This window comes from Centroberyx gerrardi, chromosome 11, assembly GCF_048128805.1.
Source record: "Centroberyx gerrardi isolate f3 chromosome 11, fCenGer3.hap1.cur.20231027, whole genome shotgun sequence".
NCBI lineage: Eukaryota > Metazoa > Chordata > Actinopteri > Beryciformes > Berycidae > Centroberyx > Centroberyx gerrardi.
Genome location: NC_136007.1, coordinates 25400783 through 25420129, shown reverse-complemented (window position 1 = coordinate 25420129; position 19347 = coordinate 25400783). Strand labels below are relative to the sequence as shown.

General features: G+C 41.9%; 1 protein-coding gene across 1 annotated transcript in view; it reads right to left on the bottom strand.

The window, feature by feature from the left end:
- Positions 1-764: 764 nt before the first annotated feature.
- igsf9bb (immunoglobulin superfamily, member 9Bb) overlaps positions 765-19347 on the bottom strand; it is a 111709-nt gene continuing 93126 nt past the window's right edge. The window contains exons 17-20 of the mRNA XM_071924514.2: positions 17239-17284; positions 6690-8315; positions 2453-2580; positions 765-979 (exon numbers count right to left, since the gene is read on the bottom strand). Of these exons, the coding sequence (XP_071780615.2) occupies positions 765-979; positions 2453-2580; positions 6690-8315; positions 17239-17284 (2015 nt within the window). The remainder of the gene's footprint in view (positions 980-2452; positions 2581-6689; positions 8316-17238; positions 17285-19347) is intronic.

Below are 19347 nucleotides of genomic sequence, written 5' to 3'. Positions count from 1 at the left end.
TAAAAAAAAAACAATAAAAAAAATAAACACAAACTGGTTAAGACAGGAGTTGCTAATGAAGTATTGCCTCTTTTTTTGAATAAATCTTTTTGCACTGGAGTAAAACTTTAGAAACCTCTGGCAGCTATCATTTTGATTTAAATTGCTAGAAATCTACAGAAAATGTTAAAAGGGAATACTACTCGATTTAAGCATACACATATGATATTCTTATGCCCCTGGCCATTCCAATCAGTAGTTGTAATAATTAATATTTTTGAGATACAAGTCCAGGAACCAGGACTCTAATCTGTGACGTACTTCCAATTTGAACACAGAATGTTTGTCTGAGCTTTTATACTGAAATAAGTGTATTTCATAGTAATACAGTAGTATGTAGTATGTAGTAAGTAGTACTGTTTGGTCTCAGAAAATATTCCCTCATACCCAAAGACTGATTGTGGGTTCTGTTACAGTCAGTCTATGTATCTTTTCCAATTCTCAGAGTACATTGCTCAGCACTTTTGTATGGCACCACAGACTATGATGCAAACTCTTCGCTCTTGTGTCTGGCTATTCGATACATGGCAGAACGTTCACTACTGCAGACTGAACTGTCCAAGGGCATATCTGTAACATATCTGAATGCTGAATGTATTCCCCTTTAATGATAGGAAATTGCAAGCATCGTCAATCGAGAGTGTTGTTTGTTCCAAGTGGGATGTAGCGAGTGGCATTTTGGAGTGGGGCCTATTGCGTGTATGTGACCTTGTCCTGAAGGGCTTTCAGAGGAGGGTGGCATGGTCCAGGTCTATGTTGTCCATGCTGGCCAAAATAGCCTTCTGGTCCTCCTGGGGCGGACGGCGGTACAGCAGGGCGGAAAAGCGGGCGTACGGGTCGTGGAGGATGGGCCGTTTCTTCTTCTTGCGGAGGTAGAGAGCTTCTTCGGGCTGGAGTACCTGAGAGGTGTAGGCCTGCTGGGTCTGAGAGGTGGAGACACCTGGGGGAGGGAGGGCAAGAGGCAGGTCAGGGTCTGAGGCTGCTGGGTCAGGAAATGAGGACAGAGGTACAGTAAGCACACTGGCTGCTATTGGATGGACAATGGATTGGCGGACATTCAGAGTGAAAGAGGAGACCACTGTCAGAAAACAGAGGAGTGAATTCAGAGCAAAACTGTATTAACTGAAGCTCTGGAGGCTTTCAGACAGAGCAGTGGATTTGCTAGCTGCTGCTCATTTTCAGTGATTTCAACATTAGCAGGGCCTGTGCTGTAATGTCGCCGCGCAACACAGCATGGACAGGAAGGCTTTGTGCTCACAGGATGCAGAGCTGCACGTCATTCCCTGTATTCCAAAAAAACAGGGGCAGAGCATTTTCCTGCAGGGCCCTTTGGAAAAAGCTTTCTGCCAAATGGATACTGTCTCAGTATTTAAAAGCAGACTGAAGACGCATTTACAGTTTACAATCTACCTTACTACAACTCCCACAGTACCTTACCATCCATTTGTTTCTCTTCATTTTCTTCCCTGCACTCATTTACTTTCTATAAATGAGAGACTGCAAGCAAGACTGCAGCTTAAAAACTGTGATGCTCCTGTTCTGTATTGTTTTTCTTTCTTGTTTTATGTGTCTTTATGTCCTTTATCCTAATAAAAGATGTAGTATGTGACCAAAAGTAACTATTTGGCTCTAAGCCAATTTATAAAGAGTTACTTTCCAAAACAATTTTGGGATGAAGATACCGACTATCCTTTAAAAAGAAACATGATTTGTTTCAGTTTTGTGCTGTAGGTATCACTTTATTCAAAAAGTGTATATCTTATTTTGAAAAACAAAACTCATCAAACGAACTGCTTTTTCTTGTTGGCATTTTTGCCTTTATTGTTGACAGTGATGAGAAACAGGAAAGATGGGGATGACATACGACAAAAGTCCTGAGCCGGATTTGTACCCAGGATGTTGCGGTTACATGGTACACGCCCCATTTCTTTTAGAACACCACATCTTAAAAATATCTTTTCAGATTTATATGCAATTCCCTACATCTGTTCCTTTTCTATTTCATTTTCATCTCTGCACCTCTTAGGAGTTCATGACTGATGAATCACCAATAGTGGCTGCTCTGGGACCTGAGACCACCAACACTACTTCCATTTTGAAAACCTTGTATAAAAACCATAGAACATTATTATCCTAACGGGAGATATTGTTGGAGATTGGCTGTTCCTTAACTTCTATGGAGATGTGTGTTGACACTTGTAAAAGTCCAATACCTGTGCAAGTGATACTACTACTAATTTCAAAAACGTTGCAAATGATACTACCACTAATAACTGTTATACACCCCACACATTATAACTTTCAAGGCAGCTATTCAGTAGACAAGCAACTTCAGATGTCATGATGCGGCAAGTTTTGAAATACTGTATATCACTGTCTAAAAAGTGAGAACTGAGATCACCAGGGTTCACACCTGTTTTCTTTCTGGTCTTGGAGTTATTGTTGTTCACTGTCATCTTCTTGGCCTTTTTAATACGTTGGTATCTCAGTGCATCAATCCTCTCAGACCCCGAAAGGGCACTCTGCGCACCTCGACGTTTTCTGGATAGAGAGAAGAGAGAGGGAAAAACAGGTAACTCCAGGCTACACACCGTCAGCGGACCCCTATCTATCTGCACTATGGAGCGCCACCAAGTCCAAGACCCAAACCACCTCAGCACAGCACTGCTCGTGCTGAGCTGAGAGGTGCAGCACATTGCCAAAGGATCAATGTGAGACACCTCAGGAGCTGCAGTCTGAAGTCCAGCAACAGATTTTCTCAAAAGATTGAAAAACAGTGTGATTAAATCTACTATTAGCACAACCTTATGAGTCATCTGGATTTAGCAAGTATTAAGCTTGGATTTATGAACATTATGTTTCACGATGAGTTTGCAAAATCCAGATGCTGTGTTTAGTTACTTCTAGCATTGTGCAACTTGAAAGTTTGTTGTCCTTCAGGGTTATCAGCTATAATTAATCATAAATTTCCATACTAATTATGTGATATTTTGCTCAAATTGATCCTAACAATTTTCATCCAAAGAGAAGTAAAGTATCACATGATTTTCGAAACCATCCATTCACCTCATAATGTAGTGCACAAGGTTAAGACAGTGGTCAATGTTATCCAGTACATATAGTATATAACAATATTTGCACTGCTGGCTTCAGAGGAAAATTCTCAAAAAATGAGAATATTTTGAATAAAGAGTAAACAAGATTTGGCTATTTATGACAGTTATACTTAACCGCATAGCAGATTGGATTTTTCTTTTAAAACTGAATCTCTGAAAATAACAGATGCAAATGTTTTCGTGGTGTGGAGTGTATATTTCTCAGCTGCTCATGATAGCATCTGCAGACCTCCTTCCCATTCACGGAGGCACATATGACATGGCAGCCCACAGATTCTGCCACAAACACACACTGGGTTCTCTCAAGGCACAGAAAACAAATAGCATTACAGAGAGGCCATCTTCCCACCGCGGCTGCAGAGAGAAACCGAAGGTCGTTAGTAGAGGGGGAGAATCACAGCTGAGCAACAAAGCATCATCGATATGTATTCATAGACATGGATACTGTCTACAATGGGCTTCACCATGCTGACAGGGGGAGAGATGGCGGGAGGGGAAAATGACTACTCGGGAACAGTCACATAATGAAAAATAAGCCAAAAAAAAGCGAAGCACTAGGACAACAAATGTAACAAGAGTTTATCCATATAATTGTTTCTTTTTTTGAAACGGAAGAGCAATATTTAGCGATGGCATGCATGGCAGTTTGCACATGGAACACGACTTTAAAGGGGAATACATTCAAAAGCACTTCAAAGGGCAGTTCACTCAAAACTAAGGGGGTCCTCAGCCCGCCTCCATGCCCTCCCCTCTGCATGCCCTTGGCAAAATCTTTGTTCCTCAGGATAAAAAGAAGTGCGTCAGCAGTTTTGGCAGGACACTTGCTTCACATGGCAGTGAGAACTGTTCTGCAGTCCAAACTTACAAGTGCAATTGTGAACTTAGGTGCTTTGCTCCATGCTCTATACAGATGCTCTATACAGGGGATTAAGGCAATGTGTCCACCAGGAATCTCTTTTTTTATCTAGTAGGGCTTAACAGATATATATGGGAAGTGCGGGTCATGGCTCTCGCTGTTGCTATGAGACTGTTGAAAAAAGTCCAGTGCTCTTCTGCTAAAAGTTTAAATATTTTTAACCTCTTGGAATTGGTGCTCTGAGATCTAAAAACATGCTAAGCTTTCAGCACTGTTGGGAACATGCAATAGAGTCTGCTCAATTGTAAATGAGAAAAAGAAGCCAGAGCTGTAAAGGACAGTTCCCGGTGGACACACAGCCAAAGGTGAGTTCATAACGCCAATCTTAAAAAATATTTCTGGGATATAGGGGTCCAAAATATTTTCAATTGGTGCCGTATAACATAAGCATCTGTAAATTATAAATGGCAGAATGTGTCACGCTTGAGAAGAATGCTAAGAGTGTTTTTAAGTAAAGTAATATTTTGAGACGGCTAACCTAAATCTATATAGACAACCCATTTCATAAATAAACTGAACACTACACCTTGTAATAATCTTCAACAGTCAATAAAATATTTACAGGTTATCGAATGTTATCGAATTATCACTGGCAAACACACAACCTAGGTGTGGCATTATCTCTAGAAAAAGTGATATCACTGACTATGGTTATATGGAGACTACCAGTGGATTACCTCTTGAGTTCTTGTGTGCAGCTGTTTACATGGCTGCAGCATTTAGTTGGTGTATACTTCACTTTTTGGCCATGCACAGTTGTCGTCCTTTGCTTTTACGCTAAACGTTAGCCTGAAAAGCATGACGGTGGCACTGAGGCCTGTGTATTAGAGGGAAAAAGGTCTTTGCACAGCACGCTACTCACATCAAATTGTAACAACATTCCTTTAAATACATCATCTTTCATTCTTTACTCATTTTAACAGGTGTTTATGTGTCTACCACCTACAGTGTTCTTCATTTGCTGAACTTATTTTAAAAATGCGAACCAGGTACCTCAGTCACATCAAAATTTCAGCTAGGTTGAGGCTGATTAGGTTACTGTAGTCTAGTTGAAGTGTTTATCCGAGGTTGTTTCATTTGAGGCTTGACCAATCCTACCCTAAACCTAAATCTTACCAAGTTGCATGTGAATGTGGTCAGTTAGCAAACCACTCAAGCATGAAATCATGTTGGTGATACCTCCCTGACCTAATCTGTTATCTACAAGATGGCATATGCATACCAGTCAGAATGCATACTGTACTAAAGACTGCAGAACTCAAAATGCATAGCCACTTTGAGAAAAAGGAAAAAAGGAAATAACTGAAATGAACTACAAGGTTGACTGAAGGAAGGAACAAACTAAACAAAGTAAGACTCAAAGTCTTGTATTCCCCTTTAAAGGACGAGGTGATCAAAAAAGTCCCACCTGCTAACCCCCCCCTTTCAGACATGGATCCAACCCTTACCTATTGTGGTGTAGAGGACCTGGTCACAACAACGCTGCCCAGATAGCTGAGATCAATCAAAAACAAAGCAGGTAAGACTCCAGGAGCCATCAAGAACCACCATACTGCCCCTAATTCATAATGATGGAGACATTGCATTACATGAGAAGCGGACAGGCCCTGTGACACACTTTGCCCAACAACCTTCCCTTGGTAGTCAGACCTGGGGGTGTCCCTGGGGGCAATTGAAGGGGTTGGGGAAAGGAAGGTTAGGGGGGTAGGGAGGTAAGGTGGGGAAAGGTCTGGAAGGGTTGAAGGTTGGGGAGAATTGGTCATGCAGTCAGGTTACTAAGGACGAGGATGGGCCGCAGGGCCTGCCGAGATGAACTCTCCTTAAAGCATCCCTCTGCATGATAAAGGCATCTTCAAAGGCTTGGAAATAGACATAACAATGAGTGTTTTGTCTGGGGAATCAATTGGATGCATATTATGGGATTCCTCCTGTTAGGTGAAAGCAGGGTAAAGCATGATACAGATGGAAAAACAGGGATCCTGTGGTGATGTCTCGCTGATTCCCAGGCTTTTAGGGGCTTGTGCCGAACAAACTATACAGCGCATTGGAAATGGTATTTTTTCTTCAAAGATGTACTGTAGCCCCAAAAGGTCTGATATGCAATCTGTGAAGCAAATGCATTTTCTTGTCAAGTCACAGAGGATTTGTTCCACAATATCTATTTTTTTTGTTCTTCTTACTGAAATATGCAGTGTATTTTTCAAGGTGATAATTTTGGAACAATGCTTCACAGATTCAATGGATGAATACTTCTAACTTGATGTCTGACATGAAAAGCAGCATTGACTGAATTTAAAACTCCCAAAGCTCATCAAATGAATCAATACAACAAAATGGTATTGCAAATTATGACCTTAAAATTCTTCGACCTTCAATCTTGCACATAGGTTTTCTATTTTGCACTTTACAATAAAGTGTTAACAAAATTAAATGAGGCTTTAAACTACAAACTAAATTACAGAACTAATTTGCCATAGAGGTGATTTTTTAATTTCAAAGATGGATATTAGAGAGCCCTTTGGTAACTCAAATGTCAGAGCAACTTGACACGTCAAAGCATTATGGGCTGGGGCAGATGACTCAAATGGTATCCCTCTCTGGAAGCCTAGTGCACCTACCCTGAAGCTGATAACTGGGGTGGAGAGGGCTCAGATGGAAGGATCTCCTCCTCAGTCCTCCTCTGAGATGGCATCTGCCCAAAAATGTTGCTGCTTTCCATGGGGGGTGACGGGGACTGGGACGGGTAGCTGGTTGCAGAGGTTGCAAAGGCCATGTGGGAGCGGTAGCTGGGACTTGCTCTCCTGCTACCCTGGCCTTGGGCAGGTGAGGAGGAGGGAGAAGATCTCCTTGAGAAGCTGGCTGTGGAAGGAGGGAGGAGGCTAATCTCAGACATCTCCGGAGGTATGGGAGGGTGGACAATGCTGGGACGAGGCCGAGGACGCACTACAATCTCTGGGGAGCCCTCATGAGAAGTAAGGGGGCTTTGGGTGAGGGGTGAGAGTCGAGAGGGTTGGAGGACCACCTGATGCATGCCAGAATCCATCCTACGAGCCTGTCTGGGACTGAAACGAGGGGCGGTTTCGAACCATCGAGTGTCCAGGCTACTGAATGTGCTAGGGACTATTTGGGCCATTGGATCGGTGTAAGGCAAAACTGGCATACCCATACCGTGGCTTGTGTGTCTTAGCTGCCCTAGATGTGCCTCTTGCATAGCTAAATGCTTGGCTGGGGAGCCATGAGGCTTGGCCTTGCTGGGAGACTTTCTTGAGTGGCTCTTTGGGGCCTCCAGTGGCAGAACAGCTGGGTAGGTGGGCATTGGGAGGGAGGAGGGCTGGAAAGCACTGAGGGGAAGAACATGAGGTGGAGGAGGATAGGGGGAGTCGTGGCGGAGATGCAAAGGGTGATGTGGTGGGAAAATGAAGTGGGGCCCCTCCAGACTTGCAAACGTGAAATCCAGTCCCTGCCAAATCTCCGGAGAACGAGAGGAAGAGGTGAGTGTCAGAGGAAGGGGGAAGCCAGAGACAGCATACTGTTGGATATCACCCTCCCCCATCTCTTCAGGAATCATGGGGTGACCAAAGGGACCTTCAGCAAGGTATGGAGGGGAGGACATGACAGAGCTGAGTGGGCTGGTATCAGGCATGTAGAAAGGAGGTGGGGGATCATGATCCCCAGGGGCGCCTAGGTAGCCATAGAAAGCCCTGTGATGGAGAGAGCCTCGGATTTGCCCTGTGGCCTGGAGCCGACTGCTCTCCATGATGGTCATACCTTCCAAGGGCCTCTGGAAGCGAGGGCTGTAGGCTGGAGGCTGCAGGTAGGACTCCTGACTGGAGATGGGGGAAAACTGGTGAGGCCGAAGGGTGGCCATAACTGGGGGCAAAGGCCTGGGGTCATCATTCTCTTCGTCTGACTGCCGGAATTCAGGATAGAGGTCTGACTCTTCCACAAAGGGGAAGCCCTCGATTCGCCGGGGCTTAACAGACATTTCTGCCTCAGTGGGGTCCATGACAAAGCGTCCATCTGGGCCTCGGCTGATGAGTTCGATGGGTGTTGTGGCTTCAGCTTCGTGCTTGGAGATGCTGTACTTCTTGCTAATTATTGCTCTTTTGGTCTTCTTGTATAAAGACAATTCCTCCTTCTTCCCTGGACTTGGGGGTGTCTTTTTGCGCTGGCCATCTTCAGATGATTCTGACGGGGTTGCCTTTGAACGAATGCTCTCTGGACTCACCTTTCCTGAAGATGACCTGTGGAAAAGAATACAAGAGACATAAACATTAAATCCAGTCTTGTCTGAGTCAAATAGCCACCTGCTTAAGTTGATACCAACATCCACGCATCTCACAACTACCACGGAATTACCATGGAAATCAGCTTGATAACTAACAATTCATGAGAGACTCTGGATGATATTGTATTTTAGTTTGACATTCTTCATCTCAAAACTTCCATGTTTTCAATGTTAGCATCTCTTAAACAAAACATTACTTTTTTGTTGTGAATAAAATTTGTATGGTATTTGAGGACAGCATGGGAAATATAGCTTTTTAGCAGGCTGTGTTGCAGCAGCATATGTACCACTGATTCAAGGAGCATAGTCTTGGCATAGGCAGAAGGCCCAATTATGAAGAGTAATGACTCATTGGGATACAAGGTAAACAGTCTGTGCAGTCCCCTGCTTATTTACTTCACTAAAATGCATTGCTTTAGGAATTCATAGAGTGCATTGTTGGTGAATTATTTTGACACAAATGATACTATTATTCCATTGTACACTGTGATTGACTGTGGCCAGTCACAAACTTTGGTTAACAGTACTAGAATGTAGAATGTTAGAATGTAGAACAGTAGAATGTTTTGGCTGCAGCACACCTTATCCTTTCATTTACCTTGTCTTTTTTATATACTCCAAAGGGCAGGATTTTAAGACCACATATCCAAACCCACAAAACCGATGGTGTGAAAGGGGCGCCTCATAATGCATTTAATACCAACACAAGGCAGAACCAAGCAGGAGTAAGATACACATCATGTGCCACATTTACGCCTCACTCTTATGCCACCAGGTTGATAACTTCACCTGGAGACATAGTTGAAGACTGTGATTTAATAGATTGCAAAGGCAGAGGTCTGGTCAGACGAGACAACTGGTCTCTTGTCAAGCAGTTGGGAAGGTGCACACAAAGATAAGAGATCACACAGTAAATGACTCAGATCTGTGGGAATCCCCTACATACTCTCAAAACATGCACAATTCCGTTGTCAACAGGTAGGAAAAAAAAGACAAAAACAAACTGTATTGTAAATACACACAGAAATAGGATGTGTGTTTTCCTATGTTTGTGCATTTACACTGACAACAAAACAATTATTTTGAGGGTGGACTAATGGCTAGAGATCATGTCTATAAGACCCTGCCCATCATATGCTTAAGCACAGATTCATCTCCTCGATTCCTCATTGCTCTTCAGTAAGCCCATCTAAGGGCTCCTTCAGGGAACAAGGCTTTTAGTCTTACTGCTGTGAATTATGTCAATGTTTTTGGTCTATCTGTCTGTCTGTCTGTGAATATATCTATGACTGTTAATTCCCTTTGGTTCCCTTTAGTTGGTACATTCGACACATAGCTATGGGGGTTGAAGCATCATTCCCCTTGCAGATCTGGCAGTGAAAAAGGAGAAAATATTGTTGCACCGCTATGTCCACAACGAGAGGACAGCATGCATCATACTGGGGACCGTTACATCCAAACAGCAGAACTTCACAAATGTATATAGTGGAGCCCAGTTGTATAAGGAATATAAACAATGCCCTTGAGGTGGCAGCGTGTCTTTTTGAGTGGAGCATATACATTTCAGGTAGCTTGGTTCCTTTCCCGTAAGCCTTGGAGATTTTAGTGGACGATTTAGTGGGAGAGATACTGTCTGGATAATGCCTGACTGGGTTAGCAAAGCACACAGAGCTAGTTCTATGAGCGGAAAGCCTGTGTTTGTACATGTAGTCTCTTCACTGCTAAGAGGCAAACAGATGGAATGAGAAAGGCCGGTAACTACTAGGACATGCTTAGTACTTTGGGCGAATACATTAGGTTACAACGTAAAGTGACTATAGAACAAGAATAATTTTGTAACAGTGGGGAGAAATTACAGAGAGATCGTTGAACCTTTTCAGTGAGTTCAGGGCCAAAAGCAGGGCAGGATTTTAAGACCACATATCCAAACTCACAAAACCAATGGTATGAAAGGGACATCTCATAATACCAACACAAGGGCCGAAGAGAAAAGAGCAGTTTCATATAGTAGACTTAATGATGTAAAAACTAGGAAAATTGGTTTCTAGTCTTTTTCTATCCCCAACTTTGAGTTTGAGTTTTCTGGACAGGCATCTGAAATCTCTCTCTCGTTATGTTAACTGAAACATCCATAAGCCCTACAATCTCAATTCATCCACATCAGTCTCTACATGTTCAGGTGTTGGCACAATAAGTGGATTTGAGAACATGAGCAGTAGACTAGGTAGATCATACACTTGGAAGAGAGAAAATTCTAAGTACATGCAACTGCAATCCCATTTAGCAAGATATTCATGTTACCAATGAATATAACAGCAATTTTCTAGTAAAGAGGAAATGAATACCAGGATTTGTTTTGAAACCACAATCACTTTATTTAGTGATAAAATACAATATCTGGGCAAGGTTTGTGCTTCTTAGCTGAATCACTAAGGCTTGTGCTTATCATGACCGTGTTGTCAGTAGAGCGACTGAGTTTCATGAGCAGCTGCCAATGAAAAACAATGTTATACTCTCTGCTGTATATTCCAAGTTTTCGGCCAGGTGCATTGTTTTTTCAGGTACAGTACATGATTTTGGGAAAACCACATCTGCTTTGTTAAGCTACAGAAACAAAGCCATGGTTAAGATATATAACCAATCTTTAGCATAATACTGAAATATCAAGTAGCTTTTTGTATTAAACTAGTATGATAATACATATAAAATGTAACAGCAGCACATGCATCACAATAACTATTCACTGCAGAATGTTATTTCAAGTCTTATAAGATGATGTGCTGGCTTTTTTGTTTCTTCCCATACAAGACTGCTCATAAAATACAGCAATCTTCATTTGATGTATGCTCAATATACATTAAGTAATACTGCTCATACTATGCGATACAGATTTATTCATACTGGCTGTAGCATGATAAAAATGCAAAATAAGGCAATATAACCACATATATGTTATCGCCTCATTATATGATTAAGAATCATTGGTTACTAATGATGCTACAAAATTATAGGTCCTGACCAAACAACATTTTGATTAAAAATTATACAATTACTATATAAAATACTCAGTATACATACTATTCCATATGCTTACACATTATGTCATTAGCAGTGGTTGGCACTGATGCTGTGATCTTTACAAGCTTACAAATGCATATTAACACTAAAAACTCTTTCAATTTTCAAGTACTGCAACAGGTTAGGTGAAAATAGATAGAGTGTAGGAAAAAAATGACTGTGAAGTTATCTGAGAGGGGGGAAGCATAGTGGTGAAGTAAATCAAACCAAAAAGTGTAAAAAAGAGCAGGAGGGTTTCAGGTTGCTTGTCGGTGGAGCAGTGATTTAAAGGAGCGTTGACTGCAAAATAACAGAAAGGACACAGGCACACACAGCTCAATTTTTTTTCAGTTGCACATCTAAATGGCACATCTCAAGATGCCATGATGCCATGCCTCTTAAATGAAGAAACACAATAGGTACTTATATTAAAGGTACATTAGTGAAACAAGAAAAAGTCCCTCAGTCAAGAATAATTTGGTAATATAGTGTTTCCCATATATGGTGCCATTTCCGTGACAAAACTCACAAGAATAAGTGAGAACGTATGCTCTAGCAAGAGGGATGGCCACAAGGAAATGGCCTGTGGATACTTCTAGTGCGTGTGCCAACAGCCTGACGCAGCACATCTGTGCTCCTTCGAGTTGTGGTGTGCCTGTGCCGACACAAACTAAATAGACAGATAGTTTGAAATGTAGCCTTCATAATCAGATGGAAGTACAATAGTGAGCTAATGTTGCAATGCCATTACCTTGTACTAAATGGAAAAACTTTAGTGCCTGAAAAAAATATGAGTTACGGGGCTTGCTAAATGAAACAAAAAAATTAGTTCTCTTTGAGTAGAAAGGGAAGGAAATATGTGTGGCCTGTGAATGAGATTTTTGAGAGACTGTGGTGGTAGTATTACTAATACATGGCATTGGACAAAGGTGAAACAATAGATAGTAGCCCAGATGATGAAAACCTAAGACAAGTGAAGGTTATATAAAAGGATCCTAACTTCTCCTTATCTGTCCCTGCTGTCCTGAATTGGGATGCAGCAAAAATAGCTGAGGCAAATTAGTGGACCGATTTTCACATCCTTCCCTGTGCCTTTGCATCTTTTCCAGCATGTCAAACATGTAGTCATCAATTATTTGACATATGCCCCCAAAAGTAGGCCTGAACCTGGAGTGTCCACCAACTCCTGGAGATGTGGATCCTTCTAAATAGGATTCTTCATCTTTCATGAATGAAAGACCCCGACCAGTATTGTTGTTGCCTTGTGGGGACATTTGCCCAGACGCATGCAGCCAGGTCAGCAGCCTGAGGAGCTGGGGCTGAACCAAGGTGCAAAGGGGTGTATGTGGTCAGGGTGTGCAAGAACAGGGGACAATGGTGGGCAGACTCACTGAGGGCTGGAGGGTGGGGGCCTGTACCTGCTGGGGTCCAGCCCCTCCCAGTAGGGCTCAACGCCGGGAAGGGGGCTAAGTGGACTCCTGTAGAAGTGGGAAGATGAGACAATAAGAAGTGCAGAGAAGATGGGGAACAAGGGGAAGGCTGTCAATGAGATATGTCTAAAAAAGCAAGGGAAAGAAAGAAGAGAGGAAATAGTAAATGTATGATAGCAATAAGACTGTTGGGAAAGACAGAAATAGAATGAAGCAAGAGAGAGTCACAGAGAAGATGAGATCTGAGAGAAAGGTAAGTGAAAAAAGCTATAAGACAAGAAAGGAGGGGGCTATCATGGAGCAAAAAGAGGGAGATAAAAGCAAGGAGAGAGACATGAATAAAGATGTGACCAGTGCACTTCGAGACAGTTCGCCATTTATTGTCTAATAGCATATATCCATAAGCCAGAATATTTGAAGAGATCCAGAGATTTGTTCAATTGATGCAAGTCTTCATAGCCATCTGTAGCTTTGCTTTCATTAAGCTCACAACTTTGTCCAATGACAAACTTCCTTTGTCCAATGACAAAATTGGTTTGATCACTTTTATATTATGTCTACTGGAAGCCCTCCTTGCCAATACCATAGGTCTTGTGGGCTACTAAGAAATACATTTTAAATGAAATATGCAAGACAAGGTAAAATATCTCCTTAGTGGTGTACTCTATATATGATCTACTCTCTATAATTTAAATAATTCTGAAGTGAAAAAGCTCCTAGGTCCCGAGAACTGAGCCATACATTCTAGTTATGCCTGATTCATTGACTACTCTCAAGCTTAAATATCATCTGAATATATCATATGAAAAGGGGTCAGATTGCTTTCTGTTGGGCCCTTGGGGGTGGTAGCCTAGAAAAGCAATTGTCATTCAGTCACTCACTGAGTTGTTAAGAGATAATTAAGGTATTATACAAGACTTTCAAAGCATGTCAAAATAGCTCTATTTAGCAATTATGTTACTTGTTAAGATCAATACCAAGGATCGATACTGAGCAAGGTGTATGCTGCATGATTGAATGAATGATGTTGAGACAGAAAAAGTACATCATGAGGTGCTGCATCAGCCTGCCTGGGCCAGTTGATAATGCGAACCCTAACCTTTTCACTTACTGCAGGCCTCTGTAGTGCACTGTAGATTTTTTTCAGCTATAGTGTAGCAATGTGACCATGTAGTCAATTCAAGAGTGTGAGGATCAAGGTCTTGTGGATACATTGTTATATCAGGATCCCTATACATTGTTATACTAGGATTCCTCGTAAGTGGGACGTTTCCAATAAAATGTTGATGACCAAGCAAAGAAAACAATGTATCCACAAGACCTTGATCCTCACACTCTTTATTTTAAAGTTGACAGTAGAGATAGACAGGAAAGATTGGGTGAGAGAGAGGGGGGTGACATGTGACAAAGATGTCACGGTTATATGGTACACGCCTTAGCCAAATGAGCCACCAGGATGCCCTGCACTGTTTCTTTGATAGTATTTGAAGCCATTGCTAATATGGTGGCAGTAAAAACTATCAATGGTGGATCAATTCATCCATCCTGCCATTTTCTTGCCGCTTCTCCAGGTCAGCGTTGCAGTGGCAACAGGGCAAGCAGAGCAGCCCAGGTGTCCTTTCCCCAGAAACTCCTCTAGCTCCTCCTGGAGGATCCGAAAGTGCCCCACACAAGTTGGGAAATGTAGTCACTCCAGCGTGTCCTTGGTCTGCCCTGGTGTCTCCTCCCACTCGGTTGTGCCCAGATTTACCTCCAAAGGGAGGTGCCCAGGGGGCATCCTTAGGTGCCCAAACCACCTCAACTTGTTCCTCTCGCTGAGCTCCTCACCCTGTGGAAAAACCTAATTTCTGACACATATATTCACAATCCAATTCCCTCTGTCACTACCCAGAGCGTGTGACCATAGGTGAGGGTTGGAACAAAGATTGACAGGTAAATCAAAAGCTTTGCTTTGTGGCTCAGCCCTCTGTTTACCACCACAGTCCGATACAACGGACGCATTACTACAGCCAGTGCATCTAACTGGCAGTCAATCTCATGATCCCTTTTACCCTCACTCATGAGGACCCCAAGTTACCTGAACTCCTGACAGGCCACTTTATTCTGGGAAAGAACCATGGTCTCAGATTTGACGGTGCTAACCCTTATCCTGTGAGCGTGTCACATTCGGCTGCAAATCACTCTAATGTGAACTGGAGATCACAGTCCAATGAGGCCAGAAGGGTGACATCATCTGCAAACAGCAGAGATGCCACCCTAATGTCACCGAACTGGACAATCTCCAGACCTCGAGTCCAGCGGCCACCTTAAATGAGCTTGACTTATTGCCAAGAATGCGAACACCCCTCTCACTCCGATTATATAAGGACTGAATGGCTTGGAGCAGTGGTCCTGGTATCCCATACTCGCATGGCACCTCCCACAGGACACCTCAGGAAACACAGTCATAGACCTTTACCAAATAGACAGGATTAGCAAACTCCAATGACCCCTTGATTGTCTGTGAGAGGATAAAAAGCTGGTGCACTGTTCTGCAACCAGGACAAAGTCTTTATTGTTCGTCCTAAATCTGAGGCTTATCCATTGGCCATTGCTCTCCTTTCCAGTACCTTGGCACAGGCTTTCCCAGGGAGGCTGAACAGATCACCTCCCCTGTCTCTAAGTCCAAAGACTGTTCCCAAAATCCATTCAATATTGAAAAAAAGTGTCAACAGGGTTCCCACACCTTCTTAAACATCAAATTCAAGGACTTTTCAAGGACTTTCCAGGCCCAATTCCCTCAAATTCAAGGACCCAACACGGCATAGTTTGAGACACGGATCAAGGTTAATTACTGTTACAACACTGAGAATTTTTATAATGAGAACTAGCAGGCTTTACAGAAGCTCACAGACAATTAAAAAGAGAGAGAGGCTTGAATGTGTGAACACTTCTCAACTGTGCTGTGTTACAGTGATGGCAGACTATGTGGTCTCTTGCCTTCTCTAACACAAATATATAAATTCAAGCACTTTCAATGACCCATGTCTATTTATGTCTATTTTCAAAAACTTTCAAGGCCTTGATTTTTTTTTCTCAAATTCACAAACTTTCAAGGATTTCAAGGACCCGTGGGGACCTTGGTCAACCACAAAACCCAGACAATATCCAGACAATATCCAGAGCGTTCTGCTTTTCAGCACAGATCTCGTCCACCCCTGGTGCCTTGCCACTGTGGTGCTTTCTAATCACCTCAGTTACCTCTGCTAAGACCAGGAGTGAGCTTTGGAAGAACTTAGTCCAAGAAATGCCACATGGGAACTTTGCGTCCTACAGCGATGATGCACCCCTGCATACTGCTCCCTTTGCTACCACCTCCAAGCAAGCTGGGCTGGGGCAAAGAAATTCCTCTCAGGTGTTGAGCTTCATTGAAGCTTTTCATTGAATGTCCTTGGGATAGCTCAAAAATCCTGGATAAAAAGCAGCAGGCAAGCTGTCCCTAATATTCAAAAGTATGTTCCTACTAATGGAAACCATAATTCAGAAGTACCATGAATTTTAAAGCAAATGTAAACAAAGAAGCACAGCACCGATTCACCATGGCTGTCAGGCATGCCTACCTCTTCACCATGGCTGTCAGGCATGCCTACCTCTTCACTTGTCATTGTTTGTACCACACGTAACCTTCAGAGGGAGAGATGCCTGACAGAACGACACTGGTGACCAGCGAGAATTCTCCATAGGTATAGTTAGCTTAGCTATTAGAATTTATGCATGGTGCTTTGCAATGTTTGTCCTTGGTAGGCATCCGTAGTGCAGTGGGTGTATATGGCTTTATTTACACAGTTGTTGCAGTCTCTGTCACCCTCTAGTGGTCAGAAAATTTTGCTTATTGCAGCTTTAATCATGGAAAATGTTTAAAATCCTGGAGGGACTGCTCTTTGCACTTTCCCAAATATTCATCAAAATATGAGTTACAATGGTATAAATCTCACTTGCTAAAGACAAAATATTTTCTTTGCTTTGCTAAGATTAATTCTATTTGGATGACAGAGAACTATAGTGTGATAGAAGTCATTCATAATGGTCTGATCGCTCACCAGTAAGCGCTGAGACTCTTTGATTAGGGGTTTGATAAGAAAGTCTGACATATGGTCAAGTCAAGTCAAATTTATTTATAAAGCACATTTAAACACAACTCACGTCGACCAAAGTGCTGTACAAACCAGAGCAGGCAGTAAAATCACAATAAAAAAGACTAAAAACAAAAACACCCACATAAGCATCAATACACACAGCGCATGGGTACAAATTGACAAATCACTGGCATAGGCACATGGTGCTGTGCAACAGCCTTCCTCTCAAACTACCAGGAAAAATGAAAAGCATGTGTGTCATGTAGGGGTTACTTACGGAGTTTCCATGCTTTTTCTGCAGTGGGTTATGGAAAGAGGGGGGTCTGGAAGATGGGAGAAAAACAGAAAAGACATTACTGCCAAAAAAGCAACAGTTCAATTTTGTGCATGATACCGAATGTATGATAATCATCGCAGAATTGTCTGTCTCTTGTTTCAGTTAAATCTTGCATGAAAAAAAGTTCATGTTCAGTATCAATACATTGGTGGCTACATTCTCTTGCCCTACATTCAGACAGAATGCATAAAAAATGTAGAGGTGGCACGAATGCATGCAAGGTCAATGTAAGGAGGCGAATGGAGAGAGATGGACGCAACTTTGTTCTTCATGCAAATTTACATTTCCTTGACGCAGTAAAGTGAAAGCCAATCTGCTTCAAGCAGGACTCTATCCAGGCACCTTTACATTTTGACAATGACATCTGCACAAAAAGCTTGTAAAAGCTAGATTCCCCCAAAGAAGACATTGATGGTGCTGCTGCCAAGGCTGGCGCAAGGTGTTTGAAATGCAGGCATGATAGAATAAAAAATATAATGCTGAAGCAGAGTTTCAAGCAATCTACACTGTCTCATCATTCCTCACCATTAAAAAAAAAGAAAGATGTCAACCTAAAACACTAAATATAATGGCTGTGACTGTAGACCTGGCTGCTTTTGTTGTGTCAATCACATCAATTTCATACTTGCTTATTTTTCAAGTCAAACGATCTAACTCATGCTTCCTGTCTGAACATAATGGTAATAAAACTAAAAGGATATGATTCAAATAAAGCTGCAAAATGTTGCAGTTTTAGTACATCACTTGGATGCTGCTGTTGGATGGCAGTACATTTGTTTCTGTAAGAAGAAATTAACGTAAATTGGGTGACATTTGTGGTAAATATGCTGTGGTAAAATAATTTCATAAATTACATATTGAGTTTTCATTACTAGCTTATTTTAGGACAACGACACACACATGATTTTTGAATACCACTACTGCCAAAGATGGGTAATTGGCAGCAAGATGAGTTTGCAGATGATAAGAGACAGCTTAAACAATGGCCCTTAAATAAAGTAAGAATGTTGGTTCAGAAGGTTGCATTATACATAGCAGTCGATAAGGGCTTTTTTCCCACGTTTGTATACTAATTAATATGTGCTGGTGAGTGTATCAGATATAATTTTATTACTGCCTGCTCAGCAATTTAAGGATTAGAGTGGAAGGAGGCCATCTGAGCCATAGTTTTCATTCCATATGGTTTTTGGTATTTAGAATTTGTCAAATAAACTCAATGGTTAGCCAAATCAAAGTCAATAATGAGTCAATCCGTTTTAGCCTTCATGATGTTACTATTGTTTTCACATCATGAAGCACAAATAGCTATTCATAACAGCCATAAAGGGACTTAACCAGAAAACAATCTCTTCCATAAGAGAGAACAATGTCAAGACCAAAAGAACTGAGTTTGTTTGTTTTTTTGGCCCACTTTGGGAATAACGTGTTTGGTTTATTTAAAAAGGGCTATATGTGAAATACTGCTCCAAAATTAACCACCTGGGGAGCAGATAAATATGGTTTTCAAATTCATCACATTCAGTGTTAGTGGACTCCTAAACTTCAATGTGAATGCTCTGACTTACTGGAGAATTTTAACTGTAAAGCAACTATATCTGTATGACGTCACCATCTCTTTGTAAGAACTGATGCATACATATAGGATCCTGCCCACATGGTGTTTTACATTCCTCCAGAGGTCAAACTGAAGACATTCGAACTCCCTCTTTCACTTCCTCTGGTGGCTATTTTGTGTTCTACAAGCAACCAAGAGCTAAATTCTGGCAGTGACAAGCATGCTGTTTACTTGGGTATGGCTTTGGTGAGCAAACATGGATATCGATTGTTGAAATCAGATTCAGTTCCTTCACTGCAGATGTGACTCAAAGCCCTATGAGATTCCTTCATCTTGAGGCTGAGATTGAAAAAGGCACTGAGACATATAAGAGATTTAAAATTTTTCAGAGAGTCTGTGGGATGATGTAGGGGATATAATATGCTTATATCTCACATTTGAGAAAATAGAGGAAACTCATTTCAGTTATCAGTGCCAATAAAAATACTTGAAAA